Raw genomic sequence first — 14,018 nt, 5'->3', positions numbered from 1 at the left:
TCACGGCTATCTAACTCTGGTTTTCATCTTTTTGTCCCTTGTGTGCAGAGATTTCTTCAGATTCTCAGAATATGGCAATGAAACCGACAATGAGGGTGGTGAATCCCTCCCCATCTTCACTTCACCTCTCTGGGAGGCTCTTTTTATACCCAATCCTGTTGCTAACCTCACCTGTTGCCACTTAACCTAATTAATTGTGAGAGCTTTTCCAGTCTTTTGTAGCCACTGTCCCAACTTTTTTGCAGGCATCAAATTTTAAATGAGAATATATTTTTCAAAAACAATGAAATTTCTCAGTTTCAACATTTGATATGTTGTCTTTGTGCTATTTGTGTGTTACATGCTACATGTTTTACACAGTGTCCTTAATTGTTTTTTTGAATCATGGTTGTAATCAACTATTCTTGATCCTTCGAATACCTGCTGAGGTGGGTTACATGGAACTGAATTAACAAAACCTTTCTTAGTTAGAGACACCACAAAGACACATATTTAGTTAAAAAATAAAGTTTATTGAGCCCTGTTTAAGCTTGGATGTCCTATCCTTATTATGGCAGACATTTAAGCAGAAATGACAATAATAAGCACTGTGATAAGAAGTTAGTGTGAATCATGCACCCCTGAAAGCTTCAAAATTAAATAAATAAATAAAATATGAAATAATACTCATATGAATAAATTCAGACAAAAATGGTATGAAAATGATGAAATCTGGAAATAATCCAATAAAAAAAAATGATGTTACTTCATCCTGCTTCCTTTCAAAATAAAACACTTTATTCCAAGTGACTTTTATTTTATAGCCTGTTATCATTTCAAAACAGCCATTCCCCCCAATGAGCATGTTATGAAATAATGTCCCTTTTCATCACCACATCTTTGTGAGTCATTCAAGACAAACAGGCCAGAGGCTGTTATCTAATTAGCATTAGCATTTCATTTGCTGTTGCTCCTCCCGTTTTTTTCTGAATGAAAAATGATGTTATTTAACAAAATGCTCACTGAAGAAAATAGCATTGTGAAATTAGGAGACTTTAGAAAAAAGGGCATTTTTAAATTAAAGCTGCTGAAATAAAGTGATCTGGAGTAAATGAGAGAGAAACTACAGAGGCATAGTCTCCAGTAACATTTTCACAGTGGCGCTTAACACCAGTATGCTAATATTCTCACAATTAGCTAACAAGCTAATGTTAGCACTGAGAGCATGCCACCATTCACTAATTAGTACAAAGTACAGTTTTGCAGGTTTTTGGTAATTAACCAAAGTATTTGACTTGATGGTGTTGCTTGATGACACATTAAGGGATCATCAAAGCTAATACAGTTCATCTTGTGGTGGGCTGACACTGGCATCAATGGAGCCACGCTGCTAACACGGCTAAACATTCATTTAATTATTTCACAATTTCATGATCCCATTATACATTTTGTCTATTTATTCAAATGATTATTTATTTTGTATCAATTTATTTTAAAACTTTGGGTCTCGACCGAAAACAAAACACCCGACAACATCAAATGCAACACTCAGGATACAGCAGGATAAACCAGGGTTGACAGCATAATATATATAAAGCAGGGCTCCTAAGCAATGAAACAATATGAAGAGAATGTATCACTCTGTACCAAGTTACACCTTAGACATTACATTCGAGTGGCATTATCAGGCCAGTCACAGCAGGGTTTCAGGGTCCAGTTGGATCCAGATTCAGCAAACTGCTAAAGTCTCCTCATCTGTATCTTGCAGATGAGACATCAGAGCACCCTGTTCTGTCTGACCGATTGTGTATATAACAGACAGGACCAAACCCATAAAAGAAAAAAAACAATCCTAACCACATTTTAAACTGTTGCAGGAAACTGGCTCCAAGTCAAACAGAGACAGTGGTCAAGATGAGTGAAACGAAAAGACAATGTAGCTGTGTGCGATGGCCATTTTTCTAGAAGCTTATAAGCTTGGAAGTGTTTGGCACAATGTGTAAAGAATCACATTAATGAAAGCTGAACAGGCAGATCATGCAAATGACAAGGCAGTTCATTTACTTATTTTTTTTTTCTGTTTTTTAATCTGTGGTTATTCTGCAGCAGGGAAAAGCCTCAGTGGCCACACTGTTTTGCCTCCTCCTCTAGGCCCATGCACAGATGAGCCTTCATGCAGAAGCTGCCAGCTGTTGCTCCAGCGTTGGCAGTGAAGTGTGTACCATCAGGGTTGGTCAGTGCACATGTTCCATGTCACCTTTTCATCTCGGGCTTGGATTTTCAAGTGCATGGCGGTAAGACAGTGTGTCCTTTCAGTTCCATAGGTTTCCATCTCCTCCTCCTCCCACTATGCTGCTGCCTCATACTGGGTGAACAAACTGGTAGACCAGTCTCTGAGACACATCAGGCTTGCGGATGATGCCCTTCTTGTAGTATTGACGTATGGAGCGGCTCAGCTTGTCATAGTTCATAGCAGGTCGATTCTTTCTGAGCCCCCAAAGCCTCGCAACGTGAGCCGAGTCTTCGATTTTGAAAATACCTGGTGGAGTCACATTTCACATTATATATAATACAACACTGGGTGCTCTCATTTTCCATTTGGACATGTACAGAGCAATGTCAAGCTTCCACTCAAGTGCATATTTCTGTTTTCTTTTTTCACATTTTTTCTCAAGTGACATATACTTTGAAAAAATACAAAAAAAAGCACAGACAAAAGTAATTTAGATTATAAATTATATACAAGTTTAAAAGGTCTAAATTTTGCATGTTTTTATTTGCTTTTGAAATGTTTGAAATGCAGTACTTTTAAACATCTGGAGTTTTTGGAGCTTTGGAAACTGTAAACAGGATGCACTGTTTAAAATTCTCTCTTTGTGAGATTTTTTGTAAAAGTTACAGTTTAAAATGAAGCATTTAAAGAGCTGAAGTCTCAAGCTCAAGCACTGAAATCAATTGAAGTGTCAGCGTTTAAAATAGTTGATTTCAGCTGGAGGTTATTGACTATGATTAGCTTAATCTTTGGTTGACGTATAATTGTTGAAAGTGGTTGAAATGTCAGTTGAAGAGTAACAGATGAAAGCAAATGAACTGTGAGCTGAAGTGTGAAAGATGCAGAGTTGAAGTTTTGCTTAATGCTTAATGACTGAAAGCAGTTGAACTGTGCAAACAGTTGAAAAGCAGGAAGTGAAAGCAGCTTTGATGTCAGGGGATGTGTGGCAAGTGAAAGCAGTTGAAGTGCCAGTGAAAGCACTTAAGATTCCAGTTCGAATGTAAGCTCTGCAAACAGTTAAAGAGTGAAATATAAAAGCAGTTGAAAAGGCACTTGAGATGCAACAAGTGAAGGTAGATGAAGTGTCAGTTATAGTGGAAGCAATGAAGACACTTCAAATTTCAGCTGAAGTCTATGTCTGAAAGTAGTTGACCTACAAGTTGAGTAAGAGCTGAAAGAAACAGTACAATAAACTATTAAACAGATATTGTTTAATATTATTTTATCCCTTTAATTGGTTTCGTCCTCTAAAAATAAAGCAACATTCACAAAGTGACCTTTCAGAGCGCTTTTGAGTGTCTTAAAAGAGCCTGTAGCTGCATGTCTATCTGTACCATTAAAAACAATGAAGATACCTTTTTCTTTATTGAGCCAGCGGATGCAGCGTCCATAGTTGTGAGGTTTAAGCAGGAGTTCTCTGAGGAACTGCCACAGGTGAATGGGCTGACCCGAACAAGACGAATCTGCCTCAGACCAAAGCTCCTCGCCACCTAAACATAACAACGCTTGAACCTTTAAGGCCACAGTGTAGTGATTCACAGTGAAAAGCAAACGTTCACGAAGGACCAATGATTACGAGGCCCTTCAGCTTTCCAAACCGACAGGAGTCACGCACAGCAGGTGCTTGATTTGCATGAAAATCATCTAAAAAAGGCTAATAATTTTCTCACTACTACTTAATAGAGTAAAAAGTTAGCAAAAATGTCCAGTGTTGTGTCGTCAAAGCGTGTAAACGTCCATAACATTACAATTTGTGCAAAGTTACAGCGCAGTTTGTATGAGGAAACCAAACCTACCAGTAGTTTTTGTGTCTCCAACTGAACACCTCTCTTTCATCCATGCAGCTGCAGACAGAAAAGAGACAAACGTCTAATTTAAAAAGTTTTGCTTTAAATGAACTTCAGGCTTACACCTCTTACTCTTTTCTTATTTTGTTATTATTCTGTTTCTTGACTTGGCTCCTCCCATCCACTCATACTGTACATGAACACATAAAGAGGATGCTGCACACTCAAAATGCTAATTCAAATGGTCCAAACAGCCAAACACCGGGCTATGCAACCACTGTCGGAGCTGAACGCACCTGACTTCCATATGTCCAGGTGTGCATGCAGAGTGTCTCCACACTGTGGCGAGCGCTGGCGAAACTCCTCCTCGCTCATGGCACACAGGTCCTTTCCTGTCAAGTCCTGGAAGGCCTTTCCCGCATGGGGCAGCCTGTACAGATGTTCAGTCCACAGCAGCCACTTCTGAACATTCCCCGTGTTCCACTCTATAGGGTCTATGAAAACAGAGAAAGATAAGAAATAGGTGAGAAAACTCCCAGCTGCCCCTGCAGTAAATTACCTGCTTTGGGATTTAAGTCCTATTGGGTGAAGTTAAGTCAGTTGAATTCCCTTTTTTTTCAGCGTGTATTGTGTTTCTACACATAATAAATTGACTTAAACCACAAGGTAATCACGCTTTTATGCCACTGCAATTCTAATCAGCAGAACAGATGACTGGGGATTGCACAGGTTTATGACAGCCAGAAGCCTTACAATACATAATGCTTCCTCTGTTTGCTCTGCGAACAGGAGACCTCGCCCTTAAGACTGTGTACACGTCTGATGGCAAGGGAGAACCATCGCTGTCACAGTTCAAGAGAACTCATGCAAAGGTCAGGATTAAACAGATCCTGGAGCAGGCAAACACGTCCTTGCGTCAGTAAGGATATGATTTATCTGATCTGTCAGCTTTCCTGGCCTCTCCACACAAATTTCAGTGTTGATTTTGGGAGCAAGATCCAGCAGCTTAAATATCGGTGACTCAACATCCCTTTTCCAATTTGCAAAAAACGGGCAACATTTTTTTGTGCCATGTGTACTTTAAAGATTTGTTTCGTTGTCAGTTATATGTCTCAGATGACAAACTAGAGCAGCAGGTGTGGTGGAAGGCAGCCTACCTGGGGTGATGTTGAGCAGTTTGCAGGCTGTCTCAATGTCCTTCAGCACTTCTCCCACCACCATGCTCTGCACCTGCTCCAGAGACCGCTCCTCCTCTTGCCCCTCCAGCTCAGGAGAGAGTCCCTGTTCCTGGCTATCAATGACGGGGCACTGCTCTGGTTCCTCCTGGGGCTCCATGCGAGACATGGGTACAGCCAGCGTTGAGGAGGCCTCTGAAACTTTCACCAGCCAGGTGGCGTCTTCAGTGAGGAGCATGTCAAAGCAGGAGAGGTAGAGGCCCGGGATGCCACGCTCCAGGGCTTCCACGCTTGGTTTGGTCTCCCCCATGTCCCAGGGTTCTCCAGAGTCCCTGTTTTGCTCCAGGATGGCAAGGGTGTCCTCTGTCATCCCGATCCGGGATCCATACACTGTGCCTTCTGATAAACCGCCCACTGGATTTGACATAACTGGTACCTGGAGGCAAGGGAGGAAAGAAAAGCCAAACTAAACTTTAGATTTCTGACCTGTTACTCGCACATGAACTGAGATCCATATAAACTTTTAAAAGTGTCCTTTCAGCGTTGCAAAATGCCAAAAAAAGTGTCTTTGCGTGCAATTATTGTGAATAGTGTGAAATCAGAAAGAATCAACTGACTTCCAAGGAGAGGAGAGGAGGAGAAAAGACAAGTACATAATTTAAATCCGCAGTCGACAAGAGTTCATAAACTGTGTCTGACAGCATTTTGCAACGTTCAAGCAATCCGGCATCACTTTAATTAAAATAATTTCATGCATTTAAAAGATTATACCTTTTCCGTCAGTTCCTTTTGCTGCGATTCTCTGGCTGCTACACCAGCAATTGTTTTTGTTTAGCAAGAAACTCCATCAGAGCAGCTGCAGGCGAGAGTCCCTTTCCTTAACGTGTTATGAGCAGAACTGAGGTGAGCGCTGGCTGATGCTCTATAAGAACCCTGAGCCTACTGGAGATTCTGGGGAAATGACCCTCGAGACAGTTAAAACACACACAGCGCTGACAGGCATGGGGCAAAATGGATTTGACTGAGTCTCTTATTTGTGGGTCAGTGGCCCAGAATGGCTGACGTCTTGGGGGTAGGTGACTTGTATTGAGACCTGAAGCAGCTCCGTCGCCCGCCTCGACTTTCAAGGTGCCGTCTCTGCAGCCCTCTGTCTCCACTGCCAGCTGGAGTTTTTTAATCAAGTTAGGTAACGTGGAGAAGAGCGTGCACAAAATCTGCACAAAACCACATTTGAAAGCAACCAAGGCATCTTTATGGAGACTCGACTGATAGCTGCAACAAGTTCTCCTTAACAGGAAATTGCCATCATAAGCGCTCGTTTATGGACGTTAGCCGTCGCACAAGTGTTGTAATCTCAGGGCGAACTCGCAAATGGCACCAATAATGTGTAGCTGCCACAGCTGGCGTATGGGAAGGCACACTGCTGTCACACACCAGGTTATCACTGATTGTAGTTGATGCCTCGGTAAAGGAAGTGTGCTCCCACAGAGCACATGTTCAAGGAGAGGCATTATTTGCAGAGACAGAAAGAAATTAAAGTCTCATAAAAATTTGCCAAATTAAATCGTACACCCAGCAGCCGCAACGTGAGGGCAGAGTTCAAAATGAATCCAGGTCACATTGAACCTGCTTCATAGAAAAAAATGCCCCAAAGAAGAACAGGCTCTACAGATGTAAAAAGAATCAATTTATTCTTTGTGCAAAATGTGAAAAAAATGTGCCAGAAACATGCCAGTCCTGCTGACGACGGTCCTGTGATCGTTGTATTTTCTGTAAGCATCTGAAGAGGCTCTTCAGACTCTTCAGCCTCTTCTTTTTTGTGCTGCGCAAACCTTGCACAACTTCTTGAAAACGTGGATCGAGGCGAGCAAACTCTTTCACAATGCTGATGTCAAACCTTTCACATGAGTGTTTTCTTATGGGCACATTAATTGCAAAGCTGCAAACAACTTTGGAGAGAAGGCATCTTTTCTTTTTTACCAAACTTCCCCAAAGTTAAATGAAGTTATCTTCCCCGCCTCAAAAAAAAAAAAAAGATTCCCCCTCTAGTCCCCAACCCCCCACTGTAAAACCTCCTCCCCAGTCTTCCTTTTATCTCCGCATTTCTCGTAAACTATAACCCACACTCCCTTTCACTCCTTCAGGAGTCAGATTAAAAGCCACTGGCATCCCAGCCTGGCTGCTGCGTGCCGACTCTGCCCTGTAACAGCTTGCGCTAAGCCCATTAGCAAAGCAAATTTAGCCATATTACCTTCTTCCAAAAGGAAGAGGGGGCACAAGAGAAAGACACAAACACACACCCCCGGGGAGAGGGATTAAGACCCTGACTGATCTCTAAATGAGTTTGGTCAAGACGCTGATATTCATTTCAGGAGCATTAGGGTTTGCTCCATTTACTCTGCAAAGTCAGCCTTTGACACTGACGGAAAAGGACTCCCTCCATGCAGGCGTCCACCCTGGGAACCATATTTCTTCGACGTACTTGGTCTCATTTAACATGAAGTAGGTGATCATTTGAAGTGGAGTTGCAAAGTATTATTTTATATGGTTGTAGCTGTGTAATCAGAATTATTTGTTTTTTCTGCAAAAAAATAAACAAAACAGACCAAAAAAGCTGCACGAAAGTCACACAAGGAGCTAATAATGTGATGGAGATCCGACTGGGATCAAAATACTGTCCATTAAACCAATATGTGGTTTGGCGTCACCCTCACCCTAATGCTGATATCACAAAAAATCCTCACTTCCAAACCCTCTGTTGAAGTGAAAGTGGTAAAAGCTGCACAGCGATACAACCGATCTGGCTTGAAATTAACCCGTTAGCTCATTTATCACTGTTGCTGAAACAGTTACGTGACAGAAGTCAGCCAAATGTTTAGATGCAAGTTAATGAGTAGTGATTAAAACAAGCTCTTTCAGCCGTGTGCTTGACCTGGACGATCCAAGCCGAGCTGAAAAAGAAAAGGTCATGTGTGAGATTTTAGAACATCTAACTAATGGTGACCAAAACGTGAATCGTGTTCGGCTCGTCACACACACGCACACACACACACACACACACACACACACACACACACACACACACACACACACACACACACAGAAAAAGGTCTGTGTTGTTTGAGTGTGGTGTTAAAGGAGTGTGTACAGCCAGGCGTGACTGTTTGCCATGTGAGCATTAAAGGGAGATTTTTTTTTTCCTTGTTATTGTTTCTCATGGGAAACTTGGACCAACTAAGGAAGTCATTGTTCTGGGAACAAGGAAAAAAGGAGTTTCATCTTACATCGAGTGAGCTCCGTGCCCAGTGTGACTATTGCTGGGAAGACAGCCTGCATGCTGGAGGAAGTGATTAGGATCTGCTCAGTGCTGCCTCAGACCTCTTCTTTATTGCTTTTTAAACAGTGACATGCGCAGGTGCTCTGTTCACATTCTAAATTAGGTTTAGGTGTAAAGCATGAATGAATTGCAAATAAAGGCTGATTTGATGTGTTTGCAGTAGCTGATACATTTTATTGTGATTATAATTTGTAGTTTACAGACTATCACACCTCCCAATTTCCTGTCTGTAAAACTCCATTTTTAAATTACCTGTTATTATGCTCTTCTACGTCTGCTCTTTTTTTGTCTGGATTCTATTAACTGCCGATGGTTGGTACACTCTGTAATTCATTTTTGCTGTTAGTCAGGTGCATTGGCTTTGGGCCAGTATCCTAGGAAACACTAAACCATTGTAAATGCTTTGCTCTTGGTTTAAATGAATTATGACACAGGGCTATATTTACAGTCAATGATACAGGTGCCAAACTGAGATTGGACCTGTGGATGTGTGACTCGCATCGATAAAGAAATAAACCTGTCTCCTGTTTTAGCAGATAAGTTGCAGAGATGGTGTCTAGATATGGAGAGTCTCGCTGTGAAGCCTAAGGCTGGTGCAGCTGGATTTAATGTGCTGGCTGCCAGAAAATCAGAAAGAGCGGGTTATTGATAGAAGTTTTGAAAGCTGCAGACGCTGGAAATTCCACTACGTCATGTGAACAATTGTGCAACTTTAATGTCAATTTTCCAACCACCTGATTTTTTTCTTCAATTTGTGCATAGGAAGATGGAGTGGAAACGCTGGACATTTCCAAAAAGTTGAAATACCTCAAAGAAGTTTGGCTGAGAAAGAAAAGTTGGTGCATCAGTTAAAGGAAAATGTGACAAAGTGCAAGGGAAACAGACTTTGCAAATAAATGGTGGCGTACATGAAGCATGTGACTTCAATGTCCACTGAAGCTTCTGCTCCACTGAAGAGAGGGGAAAAGGGTGGCAGACTGTAAAGTTCCTCAAATTAAAACATGAAACAAACCTAAATGTCATATTTCCATCATGTCTCTCAAACACTTTCCCTTTGAGGTTTGACTGGAACTCTTTTGATAACATCATCTTGTTGTTCCTTTTCTTCTGCATTGGTTTAATATGCACCCGACTGGAGAATTAACACCACCAGCTGTTTATCTCCATGTGGTCAACTACTATACTGTACCATTACCACTATATTCCATAACAATAGTGGATGGCAATGCAATTTGAACTTTCTTTTGCAGATTTTCCGGAAATTTATTTAAAATTGGTGCTTTGGATGGAAACTTGATTAAAGGTTTGAACTGCTCTCTCAAGCTCTCCTTTTTCATTCTTAACTATTTCCATCATTTTTCAAGTGACCCACTGAGTCCAACACTATGAACGTCTTACTATGACTGAAGATCTGCGTCATTTTCTCCATATGTGAACCATGCTGCCTCTCTCTCAGTGTTCGGATCAGGTATAACGACTTTTGATTGGTCGGTCAACATGTTATATGGACTAGTTCTGATTGAGTAAACCCGACCCTGAGTCCTTCTACAAATGCACAGTAATGAATAATTAAACAGCTGCATTTTCGCTGCAGTTTACATGTATCACCTCACTGAAGCGAGTTGAGATTTTAGCAGTTCTTTCCAAAATCAAGTTATTTATGAGTCTTATTTATGAGCCCTTTTTTAAATAGTAAAGCCCTCTCCACACTGCAACAGCTTCTGCTTTAAGCATACTCCACAAAAAAGACCCTTCCAAATCTGCCATTTTGACCCTCACAGCAGAGTCATGATGTCCAGTACTGATGTAGATTATCTTGACATGATAGTTCTGAATGAGGGTAAAAGGGCACCTCCGCTGTCAGAAACAGCGAAGCAGAAAGTCCAGTCGTGTTATTTCTGTTTCTACCTTTCTCTTATTACAGTCCTGTCTTGGGGAGTTGCTGTTGTATTTAATTTCCCTCTTTAATCAAAGCCATAATTAAATCCCACGTCTTATCCCGGACAGCAGGGACACATTTATTTTGGAAACGTCAGCTTATCGTTGTGGCTTTTGGTAATGAACCAACAAGCCCCCCAGACACCGATTAAATGAGAGCACTGTTTTTTAATCATACTGAGTTAAAACTAATATGCAATTGCTTGAGAAAAAGCAGGTAAGCATGAGTAAGCAAGATAAAATGATCTGGTTAAATAGCAAGCTTCCAGAGAATTTCCTGCATGATTATCTATCAACAGCACAACATTTAAATAAATCAGATTATTTAAATTTTAACTCACTGCCAAAGCTTTAAATTTGCGCACAAGTTAATTGATTATCATGAATCATAATAAATGATTAAAAGACCCTCGATATTGTCAATCCTATACCAGGTAAATTGCACAGAAGATGCCCTTTTGTTTTCCCCGCAAGATGAGATGACGATATCAATTGTGCTGGCAGACAGGTGCAAGCTGGACACCTTCAATACCACAGCAATGTGTGCTAATGAAAAGTAGAAAATTAGATTTTATGGACTTGCAGAAAACCGTCACACAAATGCTCCTCTAACAATTCAAAGTAATGCTGTGAACAAGCACATAAAGCCTACATTTGTTAGACACACATCATATATTTAGGACATGGTGTGAAGTTAGTTCTTACCCAGGCAAAGCTGCTCTGATGGCCAGAGGCAAAGATTTGACTGGATGACAGCAGATGCAGCGCAGCTCTGGTTCAGCTGAGGATGAAGGATGATCTTCTCTCTGTTGCAAACCAGCACTACCTGAATGCAGAGGTGCAGCAGAGCACCCTTCAATCTGTTTCCGATTTCTTCTTGTCTATTTCTTTTTTTTGATGCTCTGTTGTCGGCGACTGTCGCAGAACCCCCAGCCCGAGGCCTCAGACCCTCCCAGACTCTTTGGTACAATTACACCTAATCTGAAAGTCACAGCCTAAAGCACAACTGCAAACTAAACCTCGAGTGAAAGCACCTGCTGGGGGTGTGTACAAAGTGAGAAGGAGCCAGGGCAAGCGAGTGGGTGAGTGAGTGCAAAGGAATTCCAGCACCATTGACTGCAATTTATATTTATAGGCAGTCGTGTTTACTTATGCACACAACCCTGTGTGTGTGTGTGTGTGTGTGTGTGTGAGTCTGAAGTGCCAATGTCTTGCAGATTAGCTCAGACCTCCTCAAACACTACTAGTTGACCTCTGTGTGCAGGCGACAGACAATTCAAAGTGTTCAAAGTGATAAAGGACTAAAGAATATAGTGTCACTTTGAAAAAAAACCTTTTTAAGAAAATCAAGTGGTGGCATGTAACTAAGTACATTTAGCCAAGGAAGGTACTTAAGTACAAATTTACACATATACATGTATTTGACAGCTAGTTATTTCTCAGTATTAAGGTTTTGCAGCAGTTTAGAAGAGCTCTAATACAGTAAATGAAATACAAAACATTATTACAGATTAAACCAATTATTTTCAACAGTTCAGGTGACTTGGTAGGAAAAAAAACTTCCTCTCTAAGCTTCTCATGTGGTTTAATTTAAATAACCGTTAGAGGCCCAAAGAAGTAAAATGATCCAATATTTAATTTAAAAAAAAGTTAATAGTAGAGAAAAGTACTAAATAGTACAATTACAAATACAGGGAATACAGCAATCCAAACATATGCAGCAGAGCTTACATTCTACTTGTTTAATCATGTCCCGGATTAATGTGGTGATCCTTTGGAAGGGCCTGACTCATAGGTTGGGAACCACAGGACTAAACAAACTGTATATAAAGTATTTAAAAACTAGCAGCACCTCAACCAGCTATGAGTAACACATACTGGTATGCATGAATGCATCACTATTAAGACTCTAATAATGGCGTATAAACAATATATCAATCAGAAGTGCCCATTTTTCTGCAGAATGACTACTTCTACTCTTTATACTTCAAGTACATTTTGCTAATGATACTATTACTTACGCAGGATTTCAAATGCAAGACTTTTATGTCTATTTTTACTTAAGGAAAGGATCTGAGTGCTTCTTCCGCCACCGTCCAGGGTTATATTCTCAGTGGAGTTGAGTCTTTTTGGAGTTCACATATTCTCCCCATAATTGCCTATAGTTCACTCAAGGTCCTGGTTTCAAAGTCCAGAGGCAGAAGAAAAAATCTGCTACGACAGTAAAGACTTAAATCAATCCACACTTAAGATATTAATCTTTGATTAGAAAGACATCAGAGACAACTGTTACCTGAAAAATAAAAAATCAGGTGGCTCATAATGCGGTTGGACAACTTTTGGAAGAAGTGTTCAGTACTTTACTTAAAGAATACGTTCACATTGTTTCAGGGACAGAAACAAAAACAGGAAATTTCTCTCTAAAAAGTAACTCACCTGCTTTATTTTGCTAAGTACAAAAGTAACAACATCTAAATGTACTTAAAGCACCAAAAGTAAGTAAAGCATTTCAAAGAATTACGCTTTATATTATAGATATAAAGATAGGTTGATTATTGGTGCATTAAAATGTGATCACCATTATAATGATCCTACACATCATGGTCCTACATGTGCTTTCATTTAATCTCCCTGATAAGACCTTTTCTCAGGTTGCTTTTGTTGCACTCTTTTTTCATTTCTATCCGTAATTAAGGTTGGCAACCTCACATTATTTCCAGCACAGATACGACCAACTTCAACCTGATTATATTTTATTTTCATTTCTCCAGGATGCGGTATCTGTGCTGCTCTCTGGGGAGTCCTGCAGGTGACACTGAGCAGAAGTCTAATGAGCCAGAATAAGTGAAAACACCTGAGTGAGAGTGTCAGGTCTGTAATACTGCATCTGATTTAGGTGGAGATTATTTTAACTGATTTATATACTGTTGGCTCGGACTGCATCATATGTCATAAGATCATGTTTTGTATGTAAAATCTCGACAGTAAATTGTCCTTATAGCTGCATAAAAAGTACAAAATCCCCTGTTAAATGTTGTGAAGTAAAAGTAGTACCTCTAAATTGCACTGAAGTAAATTTATGTGTCTACTTCCTGCTGCTGGAAAATTGATCTGTTTGATCGTTCATGGAGGAGTGACTCTGCTGTCCATTAACATGCTCAATTTGCTCCAAAAAGGCAAAAAGCTGTTGTGTTTGTAGCTTGCTAGCTGCTTGCTAGCTGTTGACATGTAGCTAGCTGTTTAATGCAGTCATTTTTGCTTTCATTTATTACAACACAACATGACTTCCTGTTGTTTTTGCTTTCTTTGGACAGTTTAATGTCAGTACAAAACTTATTATCAGCTCACTTTAGTCACTCTTGCGTCCGTTTGACTAATTCAACTAGGTTAGCATTAGCGGTGCTGTGGTTGTGGTTCCTAGCATGGCTGCTAACTGTAGCTAGCAGCAGAAAGTTATTAGAAATTGATTATTAACGTGAAGTAAGAAAGTGTTAATCGTGATTTAGCTGTAAAATCTAGCTCATGTTCAT

At 40.4% G+C, this 14,018-nt stretch overlaps 1 protein-coding gene across 1 annotated transcript; it reads right to left on the bottom strand.

Moving 5' to 3' along the window:
* Positions 1 to 523: 523 nt before the first annotated feature.
* On the bottom strand, positions 524 to 11,573 carry LOC121620151 (SAM pointed domain-containing Ets transcription factor). Its single transcript, XM_041956116.1, has 6 exons — positions 11,194 to 11,573; positions 5,196 to 5,649; positions 4,335 to 4,532; positions 4,048 to 4,095; positions 3,607 to 3,741; positions 524 to 2,518 (listed from the first exon to the last, which is right to left on the bottom strand). Exons 2-6 carry the CDS (start codon positions 5,638 to 5,640, stop codon positions 2,340 to 2,342), a joined length of 1,005 nt encoding a protein of 334 aa, XP_041812050.1. The 5' UTR covers positions 5,641 to 5,649; positions 11,194 to 11,573; the 3' UTR covers positions 524 to 2,339.
* Between the last annotated feature and the right edge of the window lie 2,445 nt (positions 11,574 to 14,018).

The sequence above is a fragment of the Chelmon rostratus genome, chromosome 2 (assembly GCF_017976325.1).
Source record: "Chelmon rostratus isolate fCheRos1 chromosome 2, fCheRos1.pri, whole genome shotgun sequence".
NCBI classification, from domain to species: Eukaryota; Metazoa; Chordata; class Actinopteri; order Chaetodontiformes; family Chaetodontidae; genus Chelmon; species Chelmon rostratus.
Note: the sequence above shows the minus strand (reverse complement) of the source record. Positions and strands in the feature narration are given on the sequence as shown.